Source organism: Tetrao urogallus, assembly GCF_951394365.1.
Source record: "Tetrao urogallus genome assembly, chromosome: 26".
NCBI classification, from domain to species: domain Eukaryota; kingdom Metazoa; phylum Chordata; class Aves; order Galliformes; family Phasianidae; genus Tetrao; species Tetrao urogallus.
In genome coordinates this window covers 187,087-211,112 of record NC_136839.1, presented here as the reverse complement: position 1 = coordinate 211,112, position 24,026 = coordinate 187,087, and the positions used below count along the sequence as shown (strand labels likewise).

Here is a 24,026-nt window from a genome sequence, read left to right as displayed (position 1 = left end):
CTCTGGACCTTTGCTCTGTGCCTGCTCTGGGGGTGCCATTCTGCTGGGGGAAAGGAAGGGACACAGCCCTGGGACAAATGTCAGGATACAGCCTGGTTGGACCCACCAGCACTGCAAGCATCTCGGAGCCGGGAGGGCCCTCAACTGCATCCACATCCCCAGGGACGTGGCTCCAGCTCTTAGCAGCAGCACATGCCACCAGCTCTCCTCACAGCCCCTCTGCACCTGGGTCTTTCTGTTCCCTCTTTCACCACCTGCTCCGGCCTCAGCTCAGCTCCTGCACAGGAAGCAGCCCCAGCACCACTGCAGGTGACGGCAGCATTGCCCAGTGGAGTGCTGGGCTCTTGCTGAGTACCAGGACCAGCAGCCCCCAGAGCATCCCCATCCCTCAGGGCTGGATCCCCATAGTGCACCACATGGTCTGTGGGGCAGGTGGCATATGTAGGGCACACAGCTGCCAGCCCCCTCCCCCGTCCCCACCGTGGGCGTCTGGGGATGTTTGGGAACAGTCGCGGGCTAAATCCAGCTCTTCTGCGCCACTGGGAAAGACAGGCGACCCCTCAACCCGCAGGCCTTAATCTGCTGCTTGATTACAAACCATCACCACATCTGCTGCAAGAGGGCTGGCAGACACCACTTAAATCCTTCCCTGCTGCAGCTGTGGGCACCGGGTGCTGGGTCATGTCTGGGGGGGCCTGCTCCACGAGCCACCGGCGCTGCTCACCGTGCGCGATGCCCCACACGGCACCCACCCCGTGCGTCACTCCCCGTGCACCCCCTGTGCAGTGCGCTCCCCGCGCAGCGCTCTCCCCGTACGGCTCTCTCCCCACGCGCCCCCGCTCCACTCCTGCAGGCCGCGCGCTTTGGGTGCCATGCGGGGCCGGGGCTGCCCCGTGGGTGCCGGCGGTGATCTGGACGGGCACCCCGAGGCCGCTCGAGGGCTGTGGGGCGGCAGGCGGGGTGCTGGGGGGCTCTACGCTTTGCCCCAGCGCCGCCCGACCCGGGGCCGCCCCACCGCCACCGCCCCGTGGGCGGAGCCGCCGTTCCCGCTTCGCCGCGCGGCTGCAGCACCGGGAGCGGCGGCGCCGAGGGCGCTCGGGGCGCTCCAGCGATGGGCGTTCGCCGCCTCTTCGGGTTCCTGCTCGCCGCTTGCGCCGCTCTCCTCGGGCCCGGCCCCGGCTGCCTCGCACGTAAGTGGGGCCGCGGTCCCGGGAGCCGCCGCTCCGCACTGCGGGACGGAGCCGCGTTGCCCGGCACCCCCCGACCTCCCCCTCCCCTCGAGCCTCCCCCTCCAGCCCCGTTCCCCAGTTCTCACGGGCATCCCCTGGCGCCCCGCTCCGCGCTTTTCCCAAGGTCACCCCCGGCTACGGGCGTTCCGGCGTCCCCCCCCCCCCAGCGCCACGCCCGGGGCCGCCCAGCCGCAGCCCCCGCGCCCGTGCAGGGCCCTGCCTGCAGTCTTCCGTGACCCCGCACCGGGAGCACTGGGACGCGCCGGGCATCGCGCCCCGCGCTTCACATCCCGTCCTCCGAGCGCCCCGCATCCCGAGCGTCCCGGGCCGGGAGGACGCAGCTCCGTGCGCCTCCGCCAGGACCACGGGCAGCGCCGCGCGGCTGCGGCAGGGAGGGCGGGGGGGGGCGAGGCCCAACGCCTGCAGCTCGGCGGGGCCGGGGGGAGCGGTGCGGGAGGCGCGGGGCGATGGAGGCGCAGAGGAAGGCGCGGGGGTGACGGCTGAGGGTGGAGCTGTGCGGGCGGTGGGCTCGGAGCGGCTGCCGTTGAACCCACGCGGAACAGAGGCTGCAGCAGACGCTCCTTCGGGACGGCGCCCCGGGGTCGGCCTGGCCCGGCACAGCTGTGCGGTGGGCTCGGGGACCCCGACCCCACCACATCCTCCTCTGCGGACGTCGCCTTCTCTGAAGATCTGCGGCTTTCTGACCTGGCCCCACCCGGGGGCTCCGGGCCCGGCAGCCACCTCGGGCCGAGGGGTCGAGGCGGGGCGGGCGGCGGTTCCTCCGCTCCTACAGCACTGCGGACGCTGCGGTGCGTCAGCTCTCGCCGCAGTGGGAGCGCGGAGGAAGGCGCGGACCCTCGGCCGGGGGCGCTGAGCGGTGCCTGCAGACCCGTCCCCAAAAGCGGGGACAGCGGGAGGGGCCGACGGCAGCGCCGCCCCCGGTTCTCAGCGCGGCTCGGCAACGCAGAAGCGCTGGGTCACGGTGCGGGGCTCGTCGGCTGCGGGCAGCGCGGGTCTGCGTCCGTCGCCCGCGGATCCGCCACCTTCTGTCACCGCTCCTCCGTCACCCCCCGCCTCCCATCACGCAGCGTGGGGAACTGCCCCCCCACGCCTCCATCTCCCATGCGGCTGTCTGTGTGCGGTGCTGCGGGGATTGGGACGCCGCACCCAGCGCCCCGTTCCCCGCAGGGCCGTGTTACGATGAGTTGGTTGGATCCCTCTACTCCTCGTCCATCGGCGCCTCTTCCCGATACAACATCTTCTACTCGGCAAGCTTCGCCCGGCTGCACAGTGAGCGCTCCCACCACGGGGACGGGAACAGCATGTGGGGACAAAATTCACGGGGTGTAGGGGCCGTGGGGACGTCCCCCCGCAACGTTTCCCCCTCAGCATCCCCCTGATGTGCAGGGAGCTTCCCCTGTGGGTACTGGGCTGGGAGTGTTGGGGCTGCGGGTTCCTGCTGAGACCCCTCCCCCCCTCCCGCTCCCATAGGCACTAGCGGGTGGTCCCCCGACCCCCGTGACAAGCAGCCCTGGCTGCAAATCGACCTGATGCAGAAGCACAGGATCAACGCAGTGGCCACGCAGGGGACCTTCAACACATATGACTGGCTGACACGCTACATCGTGCTCTATGGGGACCACCCCACCAGCTGGAAACCCTTCTTCCAGCAGGGCAGCAACTGGGTAAGCACTGCCCATCTCCCTGGGGGGTGGGAGTCTGGGGGGTGCAGGTAGTTGTTGCTCCAGGCTGAGCTGTGCCTTTACCACCAGACTTTCTTTGGGAATGTGAATGAGAGTGGTGTGGTGAGGCATGACCTGCACTACCCCATCCTCGCCCGCTACGTCCGCATCATCCCAGTGGCCTGGAACCCACGAGGGAAGATCGGGCTGCGCCTGGGCCTCTATGGCTGCCCCTACCGTGAGTACCGACCCAGGGGTTCCCGTGTGGGGAGGGGCTCAGCCCCATAGCTGCGTGGCACTGGGCCAGCTTTTGTGCAAATGCCAGAGCCGCAGTCTGGCTCTGGCACATGCCAGAACCCTTTTCCAGCTTTCATTAGAGATTATACAAACCTGCCTCGATGGTCAGGACTGTCAGACCTATGTGCTCCCCAGCGTCGGGGTGCCCACTGCTGCAGGGCAATGACACGGCTCTGCCTCACTCTCAGGATCCCATGTGCTCTACTTTGATGGGGATGATGCAATCTCCTACCGCTTCCGGGCCAAGAAGATCAGCACCATGGAAGATGATATCTCCTTCAACTTCAAGACAGTGGAACAGGACGGTGTGCTGATGCATGGGGAGGGCTCGCAGGGTGACTACATCACAGTGGAGCTCAAACAAGCCCAGCTCCTCCTGCACATCAGCTTAGGTGAGCCGGGGCCGGCGGGAAGAACTGAGGTGGGGCTGAGGCATGAATACAGAGTGACTGTGCGCCCTCCCCAGGCAGCAGTCCACTGCACGCCACCGAGGGCCACACGACGGTGGCGGTGGGCAGCCTCCTGGATGACCAGCACTGGCACTCGCTGCACATCGAGCGCTACGGCCACCACGTCAACCTGACGCTGGACGGAGAAGTGAAGCGCTTCCGCTGCCACGGCACCTTCGACCACCTCGACCTTGAAACTGAGGTGGGTGTGCAAGCAGGGATTGCCGGGCTGCCGGCTCTGTGCTGTGTCAGTGTGAGTCTGAGCCCCCCTCTCTACCTCCCAGATCTTCTTCGGAGGGGTGATCGACCAGGACAAGCAGCACCTCACCTACCGGCAAAACTTCCGTGGCTGTGTGGAGAACATAATCTTCAATGGGGTCAACATCGCTGACCTGGCCCGGCACCGGAGATCCAACATCCGCTTTGAGGTCTGACTCCACAGCCCCCACCAGGGGCAGGGGTCCTTCCCTGGGGATCGCTGTCACAGAGTGACCCCATCCCTAGAGCCTCATCCCTGCTGTGGGTGACCCCTTTCCCAGGGCTGTATTTCCCTTGCACTGGGGTGATGTGATGCTGGCGGCTGCTGCACTCAGCCAAGCGGTCCCGCGTCGACTGCACGAGGTCACCTCTGGCCTGGGGCATCCATTCAGCAGCACCAGGCAACAAAATCGAGCGGTGGCCATTGGGGCCGTGGGGGGAGGAGGAGGGGGGAGTCTCGCTGCTGTGGGAGCATCTCACACCTCACCGCCTCCTATGGTCACCCCCAGGGCAGCGTGGGCCACTACTGCCAGGACCAGGTGAACACCCCCATCACCTTTGCCGGCATCAACAACTACGTGCAGGTGCCAGGCATCCCCCGCAGGAACCGTCTGGCTGTCAGCTTTCGCTTCCGCTCCTGGGATACAGCAGGGCTGCTGCTCTACACTAGCTTTGCTGACCGCCTGGGCTCACTGGAGATGGTGCTGAGTGAGGGCCAGGTCAATGTCTCCATTGCCCAGCCCGGCAAGAAGAAGCTTGAATTTGCTGCAGGTGGGCTGGGAGCTGCCTAGGGGCTGGGGGCCAGTTCAATGCCCGTGCCCCCGAGCGCTCAGCTCTCTCCACACAGGACATCGCCTGAACGATGGCTTCTGGCACTCGGTGCAGCTGGTGGCACGGGAGGGCTCAGCCGTGGTGACCATTGATGATGACGATGGCGCTGAGTTTCGTGTGGCTCATCCCTTCCAGCTCCGCACCGGCAGCCAGTACTTCTTTGGAGGTGGGTGTGGGGTGGGCGCACCGTGGGGACATACAGTGCCAGGCCATGCTAACACCCTGCACCCTGCAGGCTGCCCCAAGCCCGCGTCACTCACTGGCTGCCGCTCCAACCAGACGGCGTTCCACGGCTGCCTGCAGATGCTGAGTGTGGACATGCAGCCTGTGGACCTGGAGATGCTGGTGCAGCACCGCCTGGGGAAGTATGCCGACGTCTTCTTTAATGTCTGTGGCATAACGGACAGGTATGGCTCGGGCAGCAGGGGGGAGGTGCAGGCAGGGCCGGGACTCACCCCTCTGCCCCCAGGTGCACCCCCAACCTGTGTGAGCATGACAGCCGCTGCGTGCAGTCCTGGGATGACTTCATGTGCATCTGTGACCTGACGGGCTACAAGGGAGAGACCTGCCACAAATGTGAGCGTGGGGCAGGGTGGCATTGTGGCTCTCCCCACTACCACGGTGCCATCGTCATCCCCTTCATTCCCCTCTCCCAGCCCTTTACAAAGAATCCTGTGATGCATACCGGGTCAGCGGGAAGACCTCGGGGAACTACACTATTGACCCAGATGGCAGCGGACCACTGAAGCCCTTCACAGTGTACTGTGACATCCGAGGTGGGCGCAGTGGGGCGGGGGGAGGCGTGGGGCTGCCTTCAGGGACCAGACCCCTCCACGTGCCTGGATCTGGAGCACGATGGAGGGAACGGGGGAACCTCCTAACAGCTCCACTCTGCAGAGGACCGAGCATGGACCATCATCCGGCACAATCGGCACTATGCCACGCGAGTGACGGGCTCCAGTGTGGACCAGCCCTACCTGGGCGAAGTGGAGTACTGGAATGCCTCCTGGGCTGAGGTCTCAGCACTGGCCAATGCCTCTGAGTACTGCGAACAGCGGATTGAGTTCCACTGCTACAGCTCTCGCCTGCTCAACACCCCCTGTAAGCACCAGGAGGGAACGGGGCCGTGCTGTGGGGCTGCGCCACAGGGCCGTGTCCTCAACCCACCCCTGTACCTCCAGCCGGGCTGCCCTACAGCTTCTGGATGGGCCGAAACAATGAGCGGCACTACTACTGGGGCGGCTCGCGGCCGGGCATCCAGCGCTGCGCCTGCGGGCTGGACAAGAACTGTGCTGATCCCGAGTACTTCTGCAACTGTGATGCCAACCACGCACTGTGGTGAGTGCCAGGCAGAGGCTGTGGGCACAGGGAGGGCATGGGTCGGGGGACCAGGCAGAAACAGGACCCCTGCATGGCACCTCTGATGCATGATCCATTTGCAGGAGGACAGACAAAGGTCTGCTGACCTTCGTGGACCACCTGCCTGTCACACAGGTGGTGGTGGGAGACACCAACCGCTCCGGATCCGAAGCACAGTTCCTGCTGGGCCCCCTGCGGTGCTACGGAGACCGTGAGTGACCAGAGCTGTGTTAGGGTCCGAGCCCGCTTTGGGTTCGCACCCACCGCTCACCCTGTCCTGCTCCTCGCAGGAAACACCTGGAACACCGTCTCCTTCAACAAAGGTGCAGCCCTGCTCTTCCCCACCTTCCGCGCCAACCACAGCCTTGACATCTCCTTCTATTTCAAGACCACCGCCCCATCCGGCGTCTTCCTGGAAAACCCCGGCACACAAAACTACATCCGTGTGGAGCTTAACAGTACGGGTGGGGTGTGGGGCGCGGAGGGCAGCAGGGTGCAACGCTGCTGACACTGCGTCCCCGCAGCCACCAGGGATGTGGTGTTTGCCTACGACATTGGAAACGGGCACGAGAACCTGACGGTTCGCTCAGCGGTGCCCTGGAATGACGACGAGTGGCACCAGGTGAAGGCAGAGCTCAACGTGAAGCTGGCCCGGCTGCGGGTGGACAGACTGCCCTGGGTGGTGCGGCCGGCCCCACCACAGAGCTTCGTCCACCTGGAGTTCGACAGACCCCTCTATGTCGGTGAGAGCCCTGCTGTGCCCTGTGACCCCGTGTCCCCGCAGCACGCAGCTGCTCAGTCCTGGTCCCACCACAGGCTCAGCGGAGCACAAGATGCGTCCATTCCTGGGGTGCCTGCGGGCGCTGCGGATGAACGGCGTGACGCTCAACCTGGAGGGCAAGGCCAACGAGACAGAGGGTGTGCAGGTGAACTGCACCGGCCACTGCCAGGACCCACCGGTGCCCTGCCAGAACAGCGGGCTCTGCGTCGAGCGCTACAGCCACTACAGCTGCAACTGCAGCATCTCTGCCTTTGATGGGCCCTTCTGCAACTATGGTGAGCAGTTTGGTGCTGTGGGCACAGCAGGGGGAAGCCTCCACGGGAGAGGAGCTCCCATCACCCTGTGGGTGCCCTGCAGACATCGGTGGGTACTTCGAGGAGGGTGCCTGGGTGCGGTACAACATCCTGCCCATGTCGCTGTATGCTGCCCGCGAGTTTGCCAGCATAGTCAGCAGCCCCTGGCAGCCCCTGCCTGGCTACAATCTCACTAATGAGGAGGTCAGCTTCAGCTTCAGCACCACCTCGGCACCTGCTGTGCTGCTCTACGTCAGCTCCTTTGTGAAGGACTACATGGCCGTTCTCATCAAGGATGATGGTGAGGGCACAGGGGGCTCCTCCACCCCTGTGCTGAGGACCAGCCCTACAGCCTTCACTCGCTCTCTTTGCAGGGAGCCTGCAGCTGCGCTACCAGCTGGGCACCAGCCCCTACATCTTTGCCCTCACCACCAAGCCAGTGACAGATGGGAGACCTCACCATGTCAACATCACCCGCTGGCACCGCACGCTGTACACGCAGGTATGGGATTGGGGCAACTCAAGGCGGTGGGAGGTGCAGAAGGATAGGGGGCTGATGCTGAGTGTTTGCCCCTTAGGTGGATTATCTGCCTGTCATGGAGCAGCAGTTCTCCCTGTTTGTGGATAGCAAGTTGGACTCACCTAAGAACCTGTACCTGGGGCGTGTGATGGGTGAGCTGGGTCCCGCCACCAGCACCCCTCTGCCCAGCACGGCCTTCAGTAGGGATAAGCTATTTCCTTCTGTGCCCCCACAGAGACCGGTGTGATTGACCCCGAAATCCAGCGCTACAACACACCCGGATTCTCAGGCTGCCTCTCAGGGGTGAAGTTTAACAGCATTGTCCCCCTCAAAGCCATCTTCCGCCCCACCAGCATTGTGCGGCCCTACAGTGTGCAGGGGGAGGTGGTGGAGTCCAGCTGTGCCTCCATGCTGCCCCTCACCACCATCCTCATCCCGCCCGAGATGGACCCATGGTACATGGGCACAGGTAGGGTCCCCCTAAAGCATGGGATGCTGCTCACTGAGGCAGAAGTGATGCTCCAGCACAAACCCCACAGCCTCATCGCAAGTCCCACTTTATCCCTGCAGAGTTCCCCCATGTGCATGATGATGGCTGGGTTGGGATCATCATCGGATGTAAGTGAGATGCCCAGCTGGCCCCCCGAGCTGTGCCATGCATTGTCCCCCATCCTCTTCCCAAATCCCTCACCGTTCTCTTCCCCGCAGTCGTGACATTCCTGCTCCTGCTGCTCGGGGGCTTGCTGGTGCTGCTCTATTTCTACTACCACCGCTACAAGGGCTCCTACCACACCAATGAGCCCAAGGCCATCCAGGACTACAGCAGCGCCGTCAAACCACTGTCAGTGCGCAAAGATCAGAACCTGCCCCAGATCCTGGAGGAGCCAAAAGGGGACTAGTGGGAGACCGGGGGGCGGAACGGGCTCACAGCGCCCCGCGGCCACTGGGGCTGCCTGGAGATGAGCAAGCATCGTGGGACCAAAGGGCCGAGCACACCTGAACTGCCAGCACCGGCGAGCCGCCCGCTCCCACCTGTGCCTGGAGCGTGGCCGCCGGCATCCTCAGCCCCACTGTGGCCCCTCTGCCACAGGCAGGCAGCTGCCCCCCGCTGCCCTTCCCGGGGACCCTGTGCCTGGCAGTCCCACGCCCGCAGGGGGAGCGCCCAGCTGCCCCCAGCCCCCTCGTGCTGAATTCCCTGCTGCTTTACTCGCTTAGCAAGAGCCACGAAGGAACCACGCAATATCGCCGCGGCGCAGCCGGGGTGCCCAGCAATACCTGCCCGTGCCGTGCATGACGCCACTGCACTCTGCTGAAATGCTGCTTTCATACAATCAGGTACGGATCCTTTCTACCATTTTTGTTGCTGAATATTCTACTACACTGATTTTTTTATTCTATCAGTTTGTATAAAAAACAAAACGGAACTTCACGTCAGGCGTTATATTCCAAGTGTCGTGGTCAGTGGTCTGTAGTTTGCTACTTCTCTGTAAGAAGTGCTCGTCCTGCATTACCGCCAGCCCAGGGAACTCTGTTCACGCGCTGTACTGTGGTCAGACAATGTTATAGAAATGCTTTTATCTACCCAAAGGCCTAGCTCCACTGGGCACCTTATTTTTTAAAAACCTGTTTTGTTGAATGAGATGTGAAGATACTCCAATAAAGGCAGAATGACGGCGTTTGCCACTTTGCAGCCTTCTTTTGCAGCCTGGGCACAGGGGCACAGCTGCCCCACTGCCCCTGCCCTGCTCAGTGCCTCAGGCTCCATCACGCCGCGCTCCTCCTCCCCAGCCCAGCACTGGGAGCCCTAATAAACCTGTCCATGCCTGAGGGGAGGGTTCCTGCTGCCCCAGAAGAGGTCAATGGGCAAGGTGTGCCTTGGGTAACAGAGAGCAGCGAGCCCCAGGGGGATGTTGGTTATCGCTTTATTATGACAAAGGCTAGAAGCCACGTTAAGTTTTAAAGTGCATTATAATTCACCGTCAACAAACCACAGACACAAGCCTGGCATAGTGCAGATACGGCCAAGGTGGCAGAGGACACTGAGCGGACAGTGGGGCTGGGACGAGCTGTGGGACGGAGGCAGGAGAGGGGCAGAGGGCAAAGGAGTGGGACTGGGGTACAAGTGCTGCTCCACACAGACCCAAACCCTCAAGACGGGACTGAGAGCAGGCAGGGCAGGACCACGCCTGTGCTGGGGAGGGCTCAGCTCCTGGCACAGACCCAGGGCGCTCTGCACTGGGAGACGTGCTACGGGGATGGGGCCATGCCCTGCGTGGGAGCCTCACACTTCCCAGAGCAGCAGGGCAACAGGCCCCGTCCTGGGCAAACACCGTCCTGCAGCACTGCTCCAGGCTGGCACAGGAGTCCAGCAGTGCCCAGCACCTGGCACCAGGCCAGCTGGTGGCACGTGGCTCCTACAGGACAGCCCCATCCTTCAGGCCCAGCCCCCGTCCAGGGAAGAGCCAGCCAGCCACCCCTCCAGCCACGCAGCCCTCCGTTCTTCCAAGCTGCCCAGCCCCAGGCCTGAAGAGACGTCCCTGCCCTGAAGGGCAGCAGTGGTGCGGGAGGTCTGTGGTCCCTCAGCCTGAGAGCACCCTGGGCGGCGCACGGGGCCCAGCTGCCTGGCTGAGAAGGCTTAATTTAAAGTGCTTTTTTCTTTCTCCTCTTGCATGGGGTGCTAATGCCAAACCTCTCTTTGCCAAAGAACATTTCCCCCTTTATCCCCAAAGCCACGGCCAGCACCAGAATGCCAGAAGCATCCACAGAGCTTCCCCTTTGTCAACACACACAGCAGGTATGAGTGCTGTGCTCTGCTCAAACCTCACCACTGCAACATTCAAGCAATTCTGTGCAATAAGAAAGGTTCTCAACTTGAGAGGACCCACTCTGCTGGCTCCTGAAGGGTCTGCAATGTCTCAAAGAGCCCACGTCTCTCTGATAGGGACCATTCCCACAGAGGCTTGAGAAACAACCAGCTTTCATACTGTGTGGCCAGGATGCACCTGCCTGGAGCACTGACGTTCCAAGCAAAAGCTTGGCTCCCAAGCTGGATGCAGCCACAGCCAAGCAAGAGGGGGTTCCCCACACAGCCTCAGAACTGCCCCAGCCCCAGAAGACCCAGGCAGCAGAGCAGTTGCAGATAGGCAAGAACCACACAGCCAATCCACAGCCTGCCACGAGAGCAGGGCTTCCTCACGCTCCTGGGTGCGTGCTTCCTCTTGGCTCCTCTTGTGCTTGCAGCAGCACTCCTGTAACATCATCTCTAACCAGCTCAGTGGCTTCCCTGCCCAAGGAGACTTTTGCATAGTGCTGCTCTTCCTGTCCCAAGGAGCCACATGCTGGTGGTCTCTGCCCTCCAGCCTGCTGAGGCAGAGGGAAAACAGAACCCCAGTGACAGTAGCTGAGGAACCCAGGGACGTGCAGGAGTGTGGACACATCTCTATGGCTTCCAACACTGTCACTGTCCTAGCCAATGCTAGAACAGGCAGCAAAAGGTAGCACCAGAGACCAGAGGTTGTGGGACAGAGGCTGGAGGAGAATGCCAGTCCTGTCACCCTTCAGCCATACCCTCCAGGTCTCAAGTGTACTTCACTCACTCTTGTTCTTCTAACAGTTGACAGAAAATGGAAAGAGACTGAGAATTGGCAACTGTCCCAGCTGCTTGGTCCCTCCAGCCCGGGAGATTACCAGCAGCGCAAGGTGCTGGAACCTGCCCCATCCCAGGGCTGGGCAGAGCTGCTGTCCTGGTGGCAGCCACTCATGCTCCTGCCCTGAGTCTCTCTCCAGGTGTTTGGGTGGAAAGTAGCACTTGTGACACACACAACAAGGGGAGCACGGGCAGCAGTCATGTCAGCGTGAAGCAAACATGGCATTGCTTACAAGGTGCAGCAGCAAAATGTGTGGGGACCGCCTGGCACACAGCTCAGATGATATCGGTCTCCCTCTCTATGCCAACATACTTCAGGGCATCTGCCTGGCTGTACCTATAAAACAGGAAAGCCACAGCTGCTGGAACAACCTCTGTGTTCCTTGCAAATGTGCACACAAAAAGTGAGGTCAGCCCTGCCCCACAGCCCCCAGACAGCAGCTCCCTGTGTTACCGGTAATCGAAGAAGAGCTCCTCTCCCGCCTGGATGGCCCTCTTGGCAAAGATTCCTATCCGGTGGTCTCCATTCACCATCACAACTGCAACAAGAGAGACAGAACCAGAGATGTGCAACTGTAGCCCAGGTCCAAAGGTCACAGAGCACCTCCAGCCCAGTCCGACCGTGGCCAGCTGCAGAGCCAAGGCTCCAGAACTGCTGCTCAGCAGGACAGACAACATCCTAGCCTGCTCTCTAGCAGCGATCTCCCTGCAAGGTCAGAGCTGCAGCAGAGCTGAGCAGAGCCCCCAGCTGTAGGAATGTGATTTGCAGCCACGAGGAGAGTTTGCCTGTGTCCTTGATGTTCTGCAGCTGCGATGGACTCACTTGGGACCCAGTGAACTTCCTGTGTTCCCAGAGCTGAGTAGGATCAGAGATTTTTCCTCCACCTTGAATGGCCCGTGTGAGGATAGCTCACCTTTGGCATAGCAATTGGGGTTCACGGAGTGGTTGGCAAAGCGGATTTTATTTCCTTTGCGAGTGGCATCAACAACAAAATCTATTGAAACAAGAAAGAAGAAAACTCTGCAGTGTCCTGTAAACACGAGATTGCTGCTCACGTGACACAGGAACTCAGACCAACCCCCAACAGCCCCTGCCAGGAAGCCCAAGCTTTTACCACCCCATGAAGCCCCCCACAAGTTACCATTGTTGAGGTTGAAGAGGAAACTTGACATGTACTTGTCATAGACCTTTCCTCGCCGGTCAGCCTCATCCTGTGAAATAAGCTGGAGAAAGAGAATGCCTTGAGAGAGCCTCAATGCCTGCAGGCACAGAAAGGACTGAAAACGCCTCCTGCCCCTCCACCAAGGGGTGGAGCTCAACAGGGCTCAGGAGAAGCAGAAGCAATAGCTGGACTTTAAGGGACCAGCACACCCCACCTTGTGGAGAGCCTAGAGATACTAAGATGGGTCCCAAAATGGTACAAGATTCAACTGGGTCAGAGTGAGCCCATGGCCATGACTGAACTGGGGAAGGCAGACAAGTCCCTGCTGGATCCGCTGGTGAACGGAGCACTTCCACAGAGCGCGTCCTCCCGAGCACACAGCACAGCAGTCCCAGAAAGGGCACAAACACTGACCTCACCACAGTATTCAGAGATGAACTCATTCTTCTGCACAGATTCTTTGATGAAAGTCCCCCAGCCAGCAACATCTGACGGTGCCAGCAACAAATGCTTGAGCCAAGGTAAAAAGAAAACAGTTTCAGATGGCAGACCCACTAACTCTCAGCATGCAAGCAGTGCAGATATCACACCCCAGGTGTACGTGTATGGTTTAGGGCAGTGCCCAGGAGCAGCCATGCTGTGCAGGCTGCAGTCCTCAAGGTTCCAATACCACAGGGGCAAATAATGCAGAGAAGCAAACGAGAAACCAGTATCTGTCCACTGCCCCAGTGTAATGTGACACAGCTCCCTTCAGTTACATGTCACAGCACCAATAAGCTGCAGCTGCACAGTACTTAACACTCACTGAATTTCTGCCTCTCTTATTTTCAGTCTCTTGTTCTGACCAGCAAAATTCAACTTTTCTATGGAGTTACTTTTTATACTCCCTCATTTTCATGTATTCTCATTCATCTCCCAACTCCTGATTTTCACATCAGTAATCCATGTTCTAAATGCTATGAAAGCCCGGGGCACAGCTGCTTCTCTCTTTGATTTTTCTCACTCAGACAGCTCTGAGTGGCTCACAGCCCCTCCTATGTAGTAGGAGATCTGTTAACCAGCTCTACCCTCGGGCAGCCCTTTGCCGGAGCCATGCTTCTATCAATACCTTTTTGAGACCGCGCTGGATGCTGCAGTTCTTGCAGGACACAACCTTGCAGTCCCAGTGCTCCGACGCCCCGCAGGTCAGACAGAGGTCTGGATCGCACTCCCGCACGGCCAAGTAGCACGGGCACTGCTTGGTGTTGCACTGGGTCTTACAGCGGCAGCCTGGGAAGCGATTCTGACCTGTAGAAACACAACCCGTATTTTTGCCTGACAAGACTTTTCACAGAATATGCTCTGCTATTCACACCTAGCAGAGCACAAACCTGTGCACAAAGTCCTTCCCAGCTTCATAGCAAGAGGTGCTGATCTGCATCTTAGGACTAATTACATGCAGTTTGGAAACAAACGGCTCTAATAACACGAACAGGGCTGTACAGAGAAGCCTGGAGTCTGAGTTGTCTCCCCATTGCCCTCTAACCCTTTCAGCCCCAAGCTGTAACCCTAAACAAATTCACCTTCAGAAGGTCCAGTTATGTAGGCAAGTGCCGTTATCTCCATCACAGAGCGGAGAATGAAAGCACAGAGGGGGAAAAACAAATGTGGCAGAGCAGTGACTCAGCTGACCATACATCCTTCTTTCGTGACATCAGCAGCATCACCCAGGGCTTACTGATGCTGGACACAGACATGCAGGCAAGGCACTTATCACCAGCTGCTGGGAGTTACAGGGCACCATGGACCATAGTTTCCCCTTGGACTTTATCAGATTGGTAATTGAGCTGCTGCAGATGGATCACAAAGTGAAGGCAGAAATAAAACAGGCCTTCATTCAGCCCCAGATCTGCACCCTTCCTCTGGTCTGTGTCAGGAGAGCAGCTGCTTTCATATGTGACAGTCCTAGGGTTTTCCTTACAGTCAGGGTTGCACTGGCAGAACTTCTCACAGAAATTTTGGGTCATAATGCAAGGGCAGGAGCTGTCACAGGGATGTTCAGGATGGTCACAGGGCTGGTAGTTGTACACCTGGGTAGGTGAATTATCTAGAACAATAGGAGAAATGCCAGGATTAGAAGCTGTACTTTGCAGAAACACTTGAGAGAAAGCATTCCCAGGGCTCTGGAGCAGAGCACATGCAGGTTCCCGATTTGCCTGCAGAGGGCAGGGAGCGCAGCAGTACTCAGCTCAGCCAAATCCATCCACACACAGCTCTAATTACAAACGTATGACACACATCCACCCCTGCACAGTCCACTTCACACAGACTGCATGCCAAACTTCATCCCTCCTGACTAGAGAAGGACTGCACTGCACGCACAGCCTGGCAGAGAATGCCTGCAAGGCAGCAGTGCATGCGGCAGAGCCATGGCAGCGCCTAAGAAGCTCTGCAGAGGAGGCAGCTCACCCCCACATCACTGCAACTGCTGGGATGGAGAGCACAACACAGCATCCTGCTGTGCAAGCCAGGGCTGGAGAACCATCCCCCATCACACAAAAAATGTCTAAGCATAGCCACAGCAAACACTACCTTTCTTCAGCTGAATCTTCCTGCAGTGGGCAGCCCACAGCCTAGAAGAGAAGCAGAGATGTCAGGGGTGGGGGAGTCACAAACCTCCGCCAGGAGCAACTGGCCAGCACTGTGCTCAGCACTGCCAGCTAGCACAGCAGCAGGGGACGAGCAAGTCCAGCAAGGCTGTCTGGCAGCTTCATGCATTAATAACCATCAGCCAGACACAAAGAGGTGAAAGATGAGAACGACTCAGCTACAGCTGAAGTTATTTAAGGCAAACGTGAGAGCCAGAATAATACTGTACATGCTGGATCAGCACCCAGAATGTAGGTTATAAGCCAGGGAGGGAGCTCAGGCAGAGGCTGCTGTTAGGACAGTGCTTTAGACCTCTTACAGCAGTGCAGCACTTGCTGCAAGACAGCCGCTGTTCTGCTCTCTGCTCCGGGGCTGAGCCTGTGACTATAGAACCACACAGCTGCCCAACCAGGACAGCAACAGCAGCGACAGGGCAGGGGCCAGCTCTCAGCCAGCAGCACAATCAGCCCTGTGTGACGGAGAGAAGTGCGTGCAGATGGGAGCCAGATGCGGATTACCAGGAATGCTTTGGCACAAAAAGCAGTGGATCTGGTTGCGTTTTAAGAACAAAACAAGGCTGTCCAACACTCGCCTGTGCTTCCTTTTTTTCTTCTGGGATGGATTCATCAATTCATTCGTTGGCAGTTTTGTTATAAGTGACTCTTTCACTGCAAACTGAAAGACCTACCAAAAAACAAAAAACAAAAAACAACCAAGAAAAAGAACAGAAGTAAAAGCATAAAGTTCAGTGCACTCAAGCTGCCTTTACTTAAGCATAAGTGAAGCTCTGCCCCCAGTTTCATTAAGTCATGGATATCTTTGCTTTTCTCGACTGGGAAACAAGATCATCCACTTGCCAGTATTACCCAGGCCCAGGATAAAACAGTCTGAAGAAACCTAGCAGCATTGGACAGCAGCAGTACTGTAAAATAACAACAGTGAACTTCCAAAGTGTCAATGCAACACATTCCCCCAAACAGTTTGAGGCCGAGAAGAAAAAAGAATCAAGTGAGCAGCAGCAAAGGCTTCCTTCCTTCCCCTGAGTTAGGTGTTGCCATGACGACTTCCCCTGGGTGCATAGCCCAGACTAGAATGTCAGGCCCTACCTGTTTGCATGTCTTTGTTCCCAGCAGTCTGGCGATGGAGCAGAAGTTGTTGAAGTAGGTCCCATGGAAGACACGGAACAGGGACTCCTCAGCTCCTGTCCACTCGACTGGCTCCTGCTGTGCCTCTACTGCAAAGAGCTGGGATGAGGTCGGGCTCAGCTTCTGCTTGGTAGGGGTCTGACAGCGGGAGTTTGCCTCTGGAGAGAAAGGCTGATGTTAGGGACCGAGGATGAGCAAGAATGCAACTCTGCCATCCATGCTTCTGAGGGCAGCGGTGCTCTGAGGGGTCTGAGCCTGCCCTGCCCCATGAGGCACGAGAAGCCCAGCGCCTGTCCCAGCACTGGGGAAACAGCCACCACCTTGCAAGAGTGCACACAAGCCCTTGGCCTCAATAACTCACAGGTGGGTTCTCAGCACCACAGTATGGCCAAGTGCATGAAGAGGCACCATCCAGCAGTGCGCCTGCTGCCCGCACTCTGCTCGTGGAAAGCCAAGCAAGGTGCTCTGGGTCAACAAGGCCCCAGCAAAGAATTGGCTATGCCTGACAACAAAGATAATAACCCAAACACAGTGCAGGGAGGTACTGTATTTCCCTTGCATTTGTTTAAGGCCAGCTGAATACATTCTGTCACTAACTCATAACTCCACAGCCACTGAGCATGGACAGAGAGCCCCATGTGCAGCAGTGCCTGCTTATGGTCACCGGTCAGAGCCCTAGGTGGGAGAAGCGTGTCTCTAAGGATGATGCCATACCCGAGGAACTAGAAGCCCACTCATTGCCTGTGTCTCTGTCGCTGTCTCCCTCCCTTGTCTCAGCAACCGTAGAAGCTGGGGCATTTGAACAGGAGGCACTGACCACATGGTGCCTCCGGCGGCGCCTGCCTGAGCACTTGGACCTGGGATTGTGCAGCACAGCAAACTCCTTCGCTCCTTCCTGCAAGCAGAGCAGAACACAGATAGGTGGCATGCAGTCAGGACACACAGAAAGGCCTTGGGAGGAGCCCTGTCCTGCTGCCACCATGAGAAGGCAGATTTGTCATCTGTGGCTACCTTTGTGGCCTTCAAGGCTCTCATAGCCAGCCGCACAGCAGATTTCCGCTTCATTTCCTTCAGCATCGCTGCCCGCATGAGTGGGCTCCCTCACCCTGTCCCTCCAGCCTGCTTTGCTGCCTCGTGCCCTGGCAATGACATCCTCCTGGCCTGCTCTGCCTCACCCTGCAGCTCCTTTTGGACAATGACACCTCAGCTAGCTGATCTGAACATTATATGAATACGCCTCCAGTAAGGTTCATATCTGGATTCATGCTTCTCCAGATTCAGTGACAGTTACAACTGATTCTGAGAAATCTCCACAAGAGTGAAGAAGACCCTCAGCCATTCTACGGAGCACAGCTGGCCAGGCCCACTTCTTGGGGTGGTTGCAGAAGTCACAGTGCAGAAACATACCAGCCAGAGGAAACAGTCTGCTCCACACGGATCTGGCTCAATCTTGGTCTCTCTGTTCTTTCGTTTGTACACATTAGGAGTAGCATGAAAAGCTGAAAAAATAAGTTATTTTTACTATTAGCAACAGGAGTCTTCTAACAAAAATCTTCCACCACAAAAACAAAGGACAGGGACAGCTCAAGAATGAAAGCAAGTGGGAGCAGGATGCAGCCACCAAGAGTACAGGAGGAGATCTCAGAAACAGAGAACAAGGTGGAGGACATGTTGGCCAAGCTTCAACCAGTAATGGGAACTTAGCAGCAAAGAGGGAATACTTGGGAAGTAAAATGCCACAAAAAAAAAAAAAAAAAAAAATCTGCTTTCAGACTGAAACAAAAAGACCGCATGATCTTAATAACAGATCTTTTAATAAATAGTGGAGAGTGTCCTGTGACTTTCCAAGAGAGCCCTCAGACACAGCAGATCCAACAGATCAACAGCATCCAAAGGACTTTGGCAGAACAAACAGCAGGAACATAACTAAGATGACGCTGTAAGCTCCACTGAAGCAACATAGCACACGGCACGTCCCAACTTCAGAAGTGTAACAATCGTGCCTTTCCCTGACGAGCTCCTGCAAACTGAGAGTGAAGTCTAATCACAGCAGTGTTTCTGGCACAAATTGCACAACGGTGAGAAAGAGGGGACTATGACACAGGTTGCTTTGCCATCCATTTGAGGAATTTAGCAGAGCTATCTTTACAAAAGGCTTCTGGGCATCTCTCAGCTCGTAAAGGCTCCACTGCAAACTCCACGAAGCCACCAGCCTCTCACAGCAGCAGCACAGATGCCAGAGCAAGGCCTACAGGAGCACAGAGTACAGACGATAATGCAGAGAAAAGGGATGCGCCCGGCAAGCCCGCACTTACGATGCAGAAAGCAGTCATATTTGAAGCAGCGCCGGCAGAAGAGCGTGTGGAAGGAGTGCAGGGACTGCTCCCGCTGCACCGACTTCGCGCACGGCCCGTCGATGTTGGGAGTGCACTGCGGGGGCAGCGCGTTCGGATCCGACACCTCCGTGAGCTCTCGGTACCTGCTCAACAAACACATCCACTGATGAGCATGCTCACCTGATTCGGGACGTTGAACAGGCCTTCACTACAGATCTCATGACTCCGGTCCAGGGATCTTTAAGCTGTAATACCCAAAAGTCGTCCTTCTCACAGTCCTAAAGCCAAGTGGGCTCTACTTCCCAGCCAGAGCATAGTGCTGTTTTTTGAAACACAAATTTTAACTGCCCCCTATCAAAAGCAACAAGCAACTTAAGGAGAGATCTTCTACCTCTCTTTCATGTCATCTGGGAAGCCATATTCAGGAAACATAGAAGAAATGGCAGTGAATATCATGTCATTTGGAAACCGTTTCTTGGAACACTTCTTGTTACCTAAGGAAAAAAAGAGACAACTCCTCAGTTAAGCTGGACATGAACGTAACTTTCCTTTTTCCAGAAAGACTGATTCCAGGTGCTCTGGATTGCATTTTAAGAGACAGAAATGTGATCACACACACAACAAAATTTGTCTTGCAGCTAGGCTAAAGCACTTCCAGATGGTACTCCACTGCTTTCAAAGCAGCATAATGTATTGATTTCTTAAGGAGTATCACCATTTATTTTTACCTGGACAGGATTTACATACATTACTTTTCTACACATGCAAAAAGTCATGGTATTTGTTCTACTCCTATCACTATAAACCAAAGATAAAACTACCAGTCAGCATTCCTAAGATCGTGCAGGACACGCAAAAATCCCACAGAACAGAGATTCCTCTATTAAACAAGAATTTCAGGTGGCAAAGGAGAGGGAAGAGGAACAGTAACACATGGAGGACGAGGCTGGAAGGGACTTGGAAAGGTCCAGCTCCCTGTCCTACGGCAAAACAGATCTACGGACAAACTTACTGACGGATGCTTGCCTGACTGGTAACCAGACTTCACAACTTCCTAAGGCAATATCCCTGACTGCTTTGCCAATCTTACATTACGTGGTTTTCCAGATCACTTCTCTAAATTCCTCGCCACACTTTAATCTGATGACTGCTTATCCTGTCCACAGGGGACAGCGAGAACAACTGATTTCCCTTCTTTCAACTGCTCCGTCAGGACTTGCCAAGCAGGTGACTACTCTTAGTGACACAACAAACAAAAGAGTGAGAGCAGGAGAGCACTGGCTCCTCAGGCAAGGCAGGATGGAAACACGACCAACACACAACCAATTTCTGCCGCCAAACCCACCTTCCACTGCAATTCGTTTTCTTTTCCTTGTGACTGGCAGGTCCTCTTTTCCATCCTCCTGTTTGACTTCAGAATCATTGTGTCCTTCCTCTTCCTCATCTGAGTACTGGTTCAGGGCATTCACTAGCTCCAGGAAGACAGCATCACTGATGAGGACTGACCCTGAAATCATTTCTGAAACACAGTGATGTCAGCCACTTTGTGGGAGGGCCATGGATGTTCCTCAGCCACACAAAGCACTTATCAACGAGAACTGTCCTGGCGATTTTGGAGGGCCAGGTGGAGTTTTAATACTTTAGAGTCCTAAGAGTGCTGTAACACTTCTGGTGATCTGAGGGCAGCCCATACAACAGAATTTTCTGCTGCATTCCGCCCTCTACGCAGTTTTATAATGAGCTAGGAAAGCATACAAGCTTTTTGCCTACAAAAACCTTCAAGTCATGGCTAGGGTCACAAGTGAAATGACAGCACTCAACTCCTCCTAATCCTGAGCCTAGAACAGAGTGGGGGATCCTTACATCCTTACAAACCATATCTGCAGGCACGCGTTTCTGCTCTAAACGCTCTCAGATAATAGGTGGGTACTGCTACCACCTTTTGATTTCTTAACTACTTTGATATCTTACTTACAAGAAGCTGAATAAATGCTGCTAAGCGTTCACACTCCCAAATTACCTTCCTCTCCATGAACTTTCCCATCATAGTTATTAATAAGCTCTTCAATGAAGGTTTCGTCCTCTTCCTTCACCTCATCTCCCATGTAAGGGATGTTGCACAGAACGGTTTCATCTTCCACCTGAAAAGCAGTGAGATACAATTCAGTAAAACAGCACTTCCTAATTCCCAGCCAAGCTGTGTCTCTGTGACGTGCCCCTGTCCACTGCATGCAGAAAACACTGCATGAAGCAAAGGTTCAGCCTCCCCAGCTCAAATTTCATACATCTCATCACTGACATTTCAGTTATCCTATGCTATCAGAATAACTCTAACCTCAAAAAATGTACTTGATTTTAAAAAGAAGAGAACTGTATCCAAAGGTTACAGAAACACACACATTGCCAGGAAAAACGAAGAGCCAAAAATGTCAAAGTTGTGGTGATTAAGGGAGTAGAACTGGAACAGTGAAGGAGGCAAAAAGGCAATTCATTCCAGGAGGAATACAGCTGAAGCTGAGGAGTGTTCTAGCATTGACTGCAGGGAGCAAGGACATTTGAATTTCATTGCAGTGGCACCACCAGGGGACTCTTTTTGCATTACAATTGCTAATGCCTTACTGCTCCACCAGTTTGCTGCATCTGGCTTTAGAAAGCTTGGACAGGCTGCAGGAATACATTCACTCCCATACTGGGCAAAGGGGCAGACTAGCAAATACTCTAAACTAAGCCACAGCAAAACCTGCACTTACATCATTCTCCTAACTACTGTGATAGAGGAACTAACCCTCAGTAGCATCCCTACAAACAGATCAGCAGGGTTATCCAATCACAAAGGAAAGGACATCAATCCCCCAGTCAGAAAAAAAAAACCACTTACTATTAGAATCCTGTGTTTTTATAATGGTTGCCCGATCAAGAAGTTGGGTGAAAAAGAACTAATGGCTGAGTAAGACAGCTTGGATGGAAAGCAGGCAACACAAATTTCTACCATGTCTTCCTGAGCAGCCATTGCTTGGAACAAGTTGTTTTAACCACTCCAGAACCACATAACGATTACACAATAACCTCACAAAGATCTTGCATTCCTACCTACCATGAAGTTCTGCTGAAGAGGGGACCAGGAGTACATGATAGGCACCAGAGCCACTGTGTTCAGTGTCCTCATGTACAGTGTCTGGCTTGGAAATCCTGGAAAAATGCTCTCAACTGTACACTAGGATAGAAGTGAAGAGAAGGGTGGTGAGAAAAAACAGCCCCTGGGAGATTGCCACCATCACAGAAAGAAATGGCACTTCAGGACAAATACAGCAAAACACCGTGTTCACGCATGGTGTTTGACAGTAAAAGCCTTTTTTACTTCATTTTTGCACCGTGAAAGAGTGCTAAGCACAGACTGATACTAACACAGCTCTCCCTACCTGTTTTAGGAAGGGGTGCCCGCTGACCGGCTTCATCAACTGCACTGGTTGAACTCGAAGTTTCTTCCAGTCTTCATTAAGAATTTGAGTCTTTTCATGAACCTTTGCAAAGTTGGCCACAAACAGAGCCTGAAATGAGAAAAAGAAGCACTCAACATTTTAAAATAAATTGAAGGTTTGGAACATTAACATCTCTCCCAAGATCTTGTTTCACATATCAAAATGCAGACAAGGCAGAGCATTTCAAATCGATTATACTAATTAGAAGGAATTCTAATTCAACTCAGTATTGATAACAAAACCGTGCTGAAAATTTACCCAAGTTAGCAACTTTAAATAATTCCCTATCAGAGCCAACCTGCTCTAAACTCCTACCTGCCAACGAGGAAAGCAGAAGAGCAAGTCACTTGAAATGCAGTCCCTTTGCACTGCAGAAGATACTTTACAAAACAGCAGACAAGAGCCCTCCCTGGCACCTTATGCAAGCATCTAGACAGGGAACTGCTCAACCCACACCAGCAGAGCCAACAACGCTGCTTTGCTTTACAGAGAGCACAAAGAGGCAATACCTCTTCAAACACACCGTGGCTGCATCTGAAGTAGAACTTCACAGTTCTCATCAAGAATCACTCATCTGACAAAAGCTCCCATACCGCAAACTGAAGGCTATAGCAGAAATCATTCCAACCAGAGCCACTACGTCTTTACCTTTGCTCCCATGTTTGCCTGAAATCTCTTGAGCTGCCGAAGACGCATATATTCAGACTTGACTTTTCTTTTCCAGTATATAATACACTTCGATGTTGGAGGAGTGGCAATTTCCATTTTTCTACAAAAATACAGTAAGAATAAATATCAAATAACTGAAAGTATAAAGTTATAGACAAGTGCTAAAAGAAACCACAAAAACCACAAACCCAACCCTGTGGATTTTAAATGCATCACAGACTTTATTTAGGAAAAAATAATCACCTAAATCTGCACTAATCCTACTTTTGCAATAATTATAGCACAAATTGCACTAAAAAGCATGGGGAGCGTTTGGATGCAAGCAGCATCATGGCACTTTGTACGCTTTCAGGGATTCACTTGCTTCTGTACAGTCTGAACCGCTGCGAAACACAGACTCACAGAATGATGAGTCAGAAAGGACCTCACAGCCCCTCCATCCTCACCCCTGCCATGAGCTGAGTGCCCCCACCAGCTTAGGCTACCCATGGCCCCATTCAGCCTGGCCTTGGGCACCTCCAAGGATGGGGCACCCACAGCTTTCTGGGCAGCTGTGCCAGGATCTCACTGCCTCTGAGTAAACAACTTCTCACATCTGACTTAAATCTCCCCTGTATAGTTTACAGACACCCCCCTTTGTCTTTTCACTGTCAGATCATGCAAAACGTTGCTCTCCCTCCTGCTTATAATCTTTCAACACTGTATGGCCAGTTTGTTTCCAGCGTTCCACATCCTGTTCGCATAGGACCACACGATAACATCAGGAGCGGTGTTATGTCCAGCTCAGAACACCTCATTGCCAGGAGGCTAGGAAGGACACCACTTGTTGTGCAGGCTGCCAGAACAGCACAGCTCTTGGCTGGGAACACACAATGCTACCTGATGGAGAAGCCAGAGCTGGGTCTTCTGGCACCGGGCATGGCCCTGTGAGCCCGAGGGATGCTTCAGCTCTCATGAAGGAAGCCTGAGTGGAACCGAGCAGCTGAAAACACCGCAGCTACGCCTGGCAGAGGTCCACATCCCACGGGGTGAAGAGACCCACACAGCCCCCAGCACAGTCCCGGGGGTCTTTCCCACTGAGTCCCCGGCTCCGGCTGTAGCCGTACCCAGCGGGCCGCTCCACTCCACCCGCGGGGGCTCCTCGGGCCGACCTCCAGCCCGAATTCCCCCCATTGCCACTCAGCCCGCGGCCCCGGGAGCCAGGAGGGGGCTCGGGGGACCCCACGGCTGCGGGAAGGCCGACGGCAGCGGAGGCTGCCGG

The 24,026-nt window shown here is 55.7% G+C and overlaps 2 protein-coding genes across 2 annotated transcripts; one reads left to right on the top strand and one right to left on the bottom strand.

Annotated features, from left to right (window-relative positions):
• Positions 1-1,111: 1,111 nt before the first annotated feature.
• CNTNAP1 (contactin associated protein 1) lies at positions 1,112-8,598 on the top strand (the record flags this gene model as incomplete). The annotated part of the gene is made up of 24 exons (XM_079547168.1): positions 1,112-1,190; positions 2,418-2,519; positions 2,721-2,914; positions 3,002-3,149; positions 3,397-3,600; positions 3,675-3,859; positions 3,942-4,085; positions 4,425-4,686; positions 4,763-4,912; positions 4,982-5,153; positions 5,216-5,322; positions 5,403-5,522; positions 5,644-5,847; positions 5,928-6,084; positions 6,189-6,316; positions 6,396-6,563; positions 6,630-6,848; positions 6,922-7,161; positions 7,244-7,480; positions 7,554-7,681; positions 7,758-7,851; positions 7,935-8,168; positions 8,270-8,317; positions 8,408-8,598. 24 exons carry the CDS (start codon positions 1,112-1,114, stop codon positions 8,596-8,598), a joined length of 3,915 nt encoding a protein of 1,304 aa, XP_079403294.1.
• A 3,023-nt stretch (positions 8,599-11,621) lies between these two features.
• On the bottom strand, positions 11,622-22,861 carry EZH1 (enhancer of zeste 1 polycomb repressive complex 2 subunit; the record flags this gene model as incomplete). Its single annotated transcript, XM_079547071.1, has 19 exons — positions 11,622-11,682; positions 11,800-11,884; positions 12,260-12,340; positions 12,488-12,569; positions 12,923-13,018; positions 13,617-13,795; positions 14,469-14,594; positions 15,080-15,120; positions 15,729-15,820; positions 16,243-16,439; positions 16,996-17,176; positions 17,689-17,780; positions 18,597-18,760; positions 19,009-19,111; positions 19,963-20,136; positions 20,638-20,758; positions 21,712-21,831; positions 22,037-22,165; positions 22,745-22,861. The coding sequence occupies 19 exons, from the start codon at positions 22,859-22,861 to the stop codon at positions 11,622-11,624; spliced, it is 2,241 nt and encodes a 746-aa protein (XP_079403197.1).
• Between the last annotated feature and the right edge of the window lie 1,165 nt (positions 22,862-24,026).